Source organism: Martes martes (assembly GCF_963455335.1).
Source record: "Martes martes genome assembly, chromosome: 1".
NCBI lineage: Eukaryota > Metazoa > Chordata > Mammalia > Carnivora > Mustelidae > Martes > Martes martes.
The window spans coordinates 140,077,965-140,085,805 of record NC_137888.1 but is presented as its reverse complement, the minus strand read 5'-3'; the positions used below and the strand labels follow the sequence as shown (position 1 = coordinate 140,085,805).

Sequence of the window (7,841 nt, the reverse complement as noted above, 5' to 3'; positions counted from 1 at the left end):
CACTCAGAACTTGCTTCTTCTGGTTTGGGTGGTATGGGGCAAACCTGGGCCCTTCATTATCATGGAGCTAGACACACACCTAGTCCAGGAGTCAGGGAAACTGAAGGAAGATCCAGCAGAAGGGGAAGCAGTTTCAGGCTCAGCCGCTGCCTCATCGAGGATCACGTATCTGCTATGAAATGGCTGCTGCTTCACATCCACCCTCCCAATCTCCCACAAGAATCTCTTATGGCCAGCACTAACAAAAACATAAAGAGAATTCTGGATAATGTAGGTGAGCCTAGCCAAGCTGACATCTTACAAAACCATCACGACCTTACCTTAAATGACCTCCCATTACTTTTATGGCCTTAACAAAACTTGTTAAGGTTCCTTATGACCTGACTTCCACCAGATTTCCTGCTTTATCTCCTCTTCCTCCCCACCATCCGCCCAATCTCAGGCTATATGTATTTATGTATAGCACAAATGTTCTGACTTCTAACCTTTCCACACTATTCCTTGTGGCTAGAAGATTTCATTCCATCTCTCTCTTCCCCTAACCTGGCTGAGACCTATTCACCCTATGGGTTCAGCTTTTTTTTTTCTTTTAAAAGATTTTATTTATTTATTTGACACAGAGAGAGTGATCACAAGTAGGTAGAGAGGCAGGCAGGGGAAGGGGTAAGCAGGCTCCCCGCTGAGCAGAGAGCCCAATGCAGGGCTCCATCCCAGGACTCCGAGACCATGACCTGAGCCAAAGGCAGAGGCTCAACCCACTGAGTCACCCAGGCACCCCTGGACTCAGCTTCTTTTTGGAAACTTTCCCTGGGGGGCACCTGGGTGGCTCAGTCATTAAGCAGCTGCTTTCAGCTCAGGTCATGATCCCAGGGTCCTGGGATCAAGCCCCACATCGGGCTCCCTGGTCAGCAGGAAGCCTGCTTCTCCCTATTCCACTCTTCCTGCTTGTGTTCCCTCTCTCGGTGTGTCTCTTTCTGTCAAATAAATAAAATGTTAAAAAGAAAAAACAGGAAACCTTCCCTGACGTATCACTTTATTCTTGGCAGCCAGTACAAAACTTCAATAGTTAGCAACCAACAAATTTTGGTTGAGTAAATTAATACGTGCCAATGACAATTAGAACTGATTATAACTGAATGAATATGGTTGCAGTCTTGGGAATACAGGGGATGAAGTGTTATAGTTAAGGTCAGTGGGTAGATAATATATCCAGCCTATTAAAACATGTGGAACACAATTCAGTTCGGCAGAAATATACACGTTCCATTTATCCATTTATCCTCTTATTCACTCTCCCCCTTTGCTCTATAAACCCCCATTTTAACACCCACTTCTTGCTCAGTTTGAGTCTCCCACAAAGCAGAGCCTAACACAAGGTTGTTTGTTTGGGAGGTGATTCCTGGGAGTAGCATTAAAAAACAGAAAGGGAAACAAGGGAAGGGGGAAAAGCCAGGAAAAAGGTTACTGAACTGGTTAATGCCCTGAGCGCTGAAGTTTTATCTGACCAGAAACCCTCTGAGGAACTGGGGAGAACATTAGATATCCCTCTGGGAGGAGGCTGACACACTTAACCACTAATCCCATCCTTTTTGGTTTTGACTGCTGCTCTAGGGAACTTGTCCCTGTCCCTTTCCCAATACTTCCAGCCAGATGGGGATGAATGAGATCCCAAAAGATCTTTAGAAAAAGCCCCAGCGTGGAAAATTAGAGACACCACCAGCACTTGTGGGGGACATTAGAAGCAGACACAAAAATTATCTACCATAGCTATAATAAAGGTGGGATGAGGTAATGTGGCTTAAGTCACCAAGTTCTGCTCCACTTCCCAAGAACCTTTATCTCCATTAATCACTAGATGCCACCATAATTACACCAAAGAGTAGGAAACACCAAACCAATTTTACTTCCTTCTTTCAGAGAACTTATGACTTGGACATTTAGGGAAATTCCACGAATTTATTGCCTCTCTGTATAGATAACACGAAGAAAAGAGAGCTAGCTGGATAGAAGGGGTAACTAACTTGCTGCCGGCTGACTGCTTTATTCAAAGAATGTTGATCAATGAGGCAAACTCCCAGTTATATGTGTCTTCCTTCTCCTTATGTTGTATGGGAATGGTAAGCCTAGAGTTGTGCAATGCAACAACCTAGCCTAGCACAGAACAGCTACTCACCAAATGTTACTGGAAGATACAAGAGCAGGTGAAATATCAAAGAACTATTTGACCTAGAGTATTAGGAAAATAGAGATCAGTGGTTCTCATATGGGGACCATTTTGCCACCCAGAAAACACCTAGCAACATCTAGAGACATTTTTGGTTGTCACAACTAGAGAAGATGGTGCCTCTGAAATCTAGTGGGTAAAGGTGAGGATGCTGCCCAGCATCCTGTAATATACAGGACAGCTTCCCCTTACCCCAACAAAGAATTATCTTGTCCAAAATATTGATAGTGGTAGGGTTGAAAAACCCTGACACAGATAAAGGGTATCTGGGTATTGATACAGATCGATATATAGATACATATTGATATATTTATGTAAACATTTATTTCTCCAATTAATATAGTTCATATTTTTTAAAATCATATTTAATTACAAATTATTTGTCCTACATGCCAGCAATACAAAGTGTTGCATTAGTACCACCAAAACCGAAGGAATTGGTGAGTCCAATACATCTTTTCTCAATTTTCCATTCCTGTGCCTTTAGTGGAACATAATTGAGATCAAATTCTGGTTCTGTACAATCCAGGTTTAAAGTAGGTGGTAGTTTTTGATAATAACAAGCCAGAGCAGTAAAAGCTGCCTCAACTGCCCCTGCAGCTCCCAACAGATGTCCCGTGGCTCCCTTAGTTGAAGAAACTGCAAGGGCAGGTGCATGGTCTTTGAAAAGATGTTTGATAGCTTTGTTTTCAGCAGCATCTCCCAATGGGGTGGAAGTAGCATGCGCGTTGACATAGGATATCTCTTCAGGTTGTACACCTGCATCTTTTACAGCTGCAGCCATACATCTAATAAAATAAGGAAAGAAGTTCATCAGAACTAAGTTTAATTTGAACACAGGAGTCTTTATATGGCTTATAAGAAAAAAATAAATATATATGCTGGGTGAAGAGAATCCTTTCCTCTAATAAGAACCCCAACTTGGATTACCAGATGAATTAGAATGCCACCTGCATGGGAATAAGGAGTAACCCCCAATACCCTGGACTGATTCAACACCATGAGATAAACACACAGGCCTATATAGGTTTTATAATCTCTAACAAAATATATTTCCATTTATTTGAATTGGTATTTTTCTCTGGAGGAAAAACCATGTTGACTCAAGCCTAGAATAGTTTTTCTTCTAGGAATTTTTTTTATCAATGGGGGGTGTGTGTATGTGTGTATGTGTGTATGTAGTGATTCCAAATGTGGTAAAAAGTTTTATAACTGTGTTTTAATTTTTTCTCGCACATTTAAATGTAAAACTTGGCATATTTCTCAATAATCTAAAAATGGCTGTACATTACTTTGGTGCTTCAAATAACTTTTCAAAATTCTATTTGGGCTGTAAGAATGCTAAATAAATGAAGTACACCACCAAGCAAAAACAAACAAACAAATCCAAAAATAAAACATTTCTCTAGAAGAATCTTTGAAAACATCATCAATGTCAACACCTTCTGTTTTAGTTCCTGATCTCTGGATTGCATATATTTCCTTAAGAGGTAGCTCCGAGTGTAATTTGAAGTGTGATGAAGGGTTTCACCTAAATATAACTAGTTCTTCATCTAGCTGGCTACTGTTTGACACTTCTAGCACCAACAACTATTTACTAAAACTCAAAAGCATAATTCAGGGGCCAGTAAACAATGGCCCTGGCCAGATGCCTATTTTTACAAACACAGTTGACCCTTATATAACATGGCTTTGAACAGTGTGGGTCCACTTAAATGTGGATTTTTTATACTACTGTACTGTAAATGTATTTTCTCCTCCTTATGATTTTCTAAATAATTTTCTCTTTTCCCCAGCTTACCTTATTGTAAGAAAACAGCATATAATACACACACAAAATACGTGTTCATTGACTGTTTATGTTATCAGTAAGGCTTTTTGTCAACAGTAGCCTATGAGTAAAGTTTGGGAGGAGTCAAAAGTTATACATGGAATTTTTGGTTGCACAGTGGGCCAGTGCCCCTGACCCCTGCATTGTTCAAAGGTCAAGTGTAGCTTCACTGGAGCACATCCATTCATTTACATATCGTCTATGGCAGCTTTCACACTAGAAGACAGATTTCAATAATTGTGACAGAGACCCTATGGCCCACAAAGCTGAAAGTACTATTTGTCCCTTTACAGAAAAGGTCTGCCAACCCCTGGCCAAGTTAACTGGTTAAAACATAATATGATCTAAGCAGGCTAATCCATTAGCTAACACATTAACAGGGATTTTTTTAACTTAATCTCTTCTGCAATATCAGCTTGCTTTTCAAATTGTGGTTCTCAGACCAGCAGCATCAGCATCCGCTGAGCTTGTCAGAAAGGCAGAATCTCTAGCACCACCCCAGGCCTAGAATCAGAGTCTGCATTTTAATATCCCTGGGTGGTGAAAAGTTAGAAAATACTGATTTAGTAACAGCAGAACCCAGTTGAAATGGCACAGAGACCAGACACAACTAGAAGAAAAGGTTGACTGTGCTGTCTGAGATGATGAAGGGCCAAAGAGGAGGACTGTGGGAGGGAGCACTCTGACAGCTGTTAAGCACAACTGAAAGTATGAAAAATTGGCAAAGACACACACGGCCCTCTTCACAACTTTACATGCCTTAACTAAAATCCAGTTTCTGTTAAGGATGTCCAAATGCTTTCAAATATTTCAAATATGTTAAAGCAAAGAATTCAAAACCATTTTGTTTAGTCTAAAATGGAAAAACATCAAAGACAATGTACACCATGGGCAGATACTACAATACTGGACTCCCTAATTTGAAAGTCTAATAAAATGTCTTTTTTGAAGAAATATTTTAAATGAAACTAGTCTTGGGGCACCTGGGTGGTGCAGTGGGTTGAGTAGCCCACTCTTGGTTTCAGCTCAAGTCGTGATCTTGAGGTCCTAGGATCCTGGGATCCTTGCATCAATGTGGAGTCTGCTTGGGATTCTCTTCCTCTCCCTCTGCCGTTCCCACCCCCACCCCTGTGCGCTCGCTCGTGCTCTCTCTCTCTCCCTCAAATAGGTAAATAAATCTTTAAATAAAAAAAACAAAACAAGTCTTTACCTTAAGGCACCTTCTCCTTCAGGGTCAGGGGCAGTTATGTGACCAGCATCACCTGAGAGTCCATAGCCCAAAACTTCTGCATAGATCCGCGCCCCTCGTTCAATGGCATGATCATATTCTTCCAGCACCAGCACAGCTGCACCTTCTCCCATTACAAAACCATCTCTTTTGGGGTGAAATGGTCGACATGCCAACTTAGGATCAGGGTTTGTGCTCAGAGCACGGGCTCTGGAAAACCCAGCAAGAGATAAAGGACTAATGCAAGAATCTGTACCTCCAGCCACCATCACATCAGCATCACCATGGGCTATAAATCTAAAGGAGTCTCCCACAGCATGAGCTCCTGTGGTACAGGCTGTAGACACTGCATGATTGGGGCCCTTGAGTTTGTATCGAATGCTGACCTGGCCTGCTGCCATATTGACCAGAATCTTAGGGACAAAGAATGGGCTGACTTTACTATAACCTTTTGTCTGAAACATCAAAGCAGTTTCAGAAACAACTTCAAGAGGAACCATTCCCATGCCAATTGCAACTCCAGTAGCCACTTGATCAGCTTCTGATTGAGGGTGCCAGCCAGAATCTTTCATGGCTAACTCTGCAGCCCCAATGGCCATAATGGTTGGAGAAGACATGGACTTGATATCGGATTTGGACACAAAGTTTTGTTCATTGAACTGACCTTCATCACCACCTCTTGGCACATAAGCAGCAACACTGCAAGGGATATTCTTATACTCCTCACCGACCAGTGAAATAATTCCACTCTCTCCTCGGATGAGACGATCCCATACCAGCTGAGTTCCAACACCCAGAGGAGTCACTAAGCCAATGCCTGTAATGACAACCCGCCTACGAAATCTGAACGTTGGCACAGTTCCGGAAAACCTCCTTTTACTTCCTATTAGTCGCTGGCATAATCTTGGATATACATGAGGGCTTGTCATTTTTAAGAAATTTTGCAAGCAGTTTGACAACATGACTGAGATTCAATCAGAAACACATTCCTGTAACAGATCACAACACGTCCTGGAGGTAATCACTGTTGTTTTAATACTTTATAGGCCTAAGAAACGATAGCCGATTTCCTTCTGGTGCTCGGTGTGAGCTGTTAATGAAGACAGGGAAAACAACGTTAACATCACTTTAATTTAGACTTATCATCAAACCGTTTGGAGTTCCCTTTTTAGACTGTAAGTACCCTCAGACATTCCAAGACAAAGAGGTGAAATGATGATTCGTTCAATTCACAACAGAATTACACCATGAAAAACAGGCAGTCCCAGCCTTTTATGAACTGCAGAAAGCAACCTTTATCAGGGTTACTGAGGCCTTATTCCAAGTAGTATTTCTGGTGTCGATGACACAAAAAACACCAGGGCCTATTCTCTTGAGGCAGGGGTAGGTGAACTTTAATTGGTCTTCAAAAACAGCGAAAACTAGGGCTTTAACCCAGGGCGGGGTTTGGGAGTGAGGGGGCGTGGCCAACTCCCCAAACCGCCCCTCAAGCACCACCACACCCCCCCCCCGAAAAAAGCACGCCCAGAGGAAAGGAAACCAGGCCCATGCCATCAAACTCCCCCTCCCTCTCCCCGATTCAACCCACACCCGATGTGGCGGTGGAGGAGGAGGAGAAGCCTAGCAAGTAGCTGATACCTTCACGAGGCCTCACGCCGGCCGCGCAGCCGCTGTCTGCACACGCCCGTCCGCTCATGCGCGCGCACGCGCTGTGTCTGAGCTGGGTGCGGCCGGGAGCCGTTCTTCCGCGTCACCTTGGTGGAGGTCAGACCGCGGGCGGCGGCAAGGCTCCGGTTGCGGGGGTGGAAACGCCCCTCTGGCGATCTCAGTGACTGGAAGATAACCCTGAACGTGCCTGAGACGTGATGAGACAGATTTTTTTTGCCCATCAGAAAAGGATTTTGGTGAGGGGAGGGGAGTAATGATGATGTCCAAATATTTCTATCTGCTGGGAAAGGGGACGCAGACATAGTCTACTGAAATCCTTGGAAAGAATTAAGGAAATTATTGTAGCCTCAGTGTTACTACTCTACCTCCCGACATCTGGAAATGGGTTATTTTGTAGTACACCTAAAGGCTGTGCAGCCATTTAAAATAATTTTGTAAGTGAATATTATGTGGAAAGATGTTGAAACCATGTTAGGAGATACAGGTTACAAAATAGTATATATATCTTTTAAAATATGTGTGTGTGTATATGTATCTGTGTGTGTATTTTTTAAGATCTGCAAGGATGTACAATGATTGTGAAGTTACCCCATTTTTGCTTAGTCTTATTTACTATCTCGTCTACAATAAATAATACTTTTGTAATAATAAAGCGTTTTTACCTTTTAAAAATTTCTGGTTCTGGGGCAGGGCTCCAAACGCCATGTGTAATGTCTAACAAGAATGGAGACAAAAATAGAAATTGTAGACATTGATTGCTAAGTGTCTAAAAAATACAGTAACTTCATTTGTTAGAGCTGTAAATCTATAAAGGAAAATATAACATGAAATATTAAAAAAAAGAAAGGAAGAAAGAAAGAAAGCAGCAAGATATTTATTTAGATGACCTC

At 42.2% G+C, this 7,841-nt stretch overlaps 1 protein-coding gene across 1 annotated transcript; it reads right to left on the bottom strand.

Annotated features, from left to right (window-relative positions):
• Nucleotides 1–2,527: 2,527 nt before the first annotated feature.
• On the bottom strand, nucleotides 2,528–6,999 carry OXSM (3-oxoacyl-ACP synthase, mitochondrial). The gene is made up of 3 exons (XM_080824971.1): nucleotides 6,922–6,999; nucleotides 5,266–6,373; nucleotides 2,528–3,012 (listed from the first exon to the last, which is right to left on the bottom strand). The coding sequence occupies exons 2-3, from the start codon at nucleotides 6,243–6,245 to the stop codon at nucleotides 2,610–2,612; spliced, it is 1,383 nt and encodes a 460-aa protein (XP_080681097.1). The 5' UTR covers nucleotides 6,246–6,373; nucleotides 6,922–6,999; the 3' UTR covers nucleotides 2,528–2,609.
• Nucleotides 7,000–7,841: the final 842 nt, after the last annotated feature.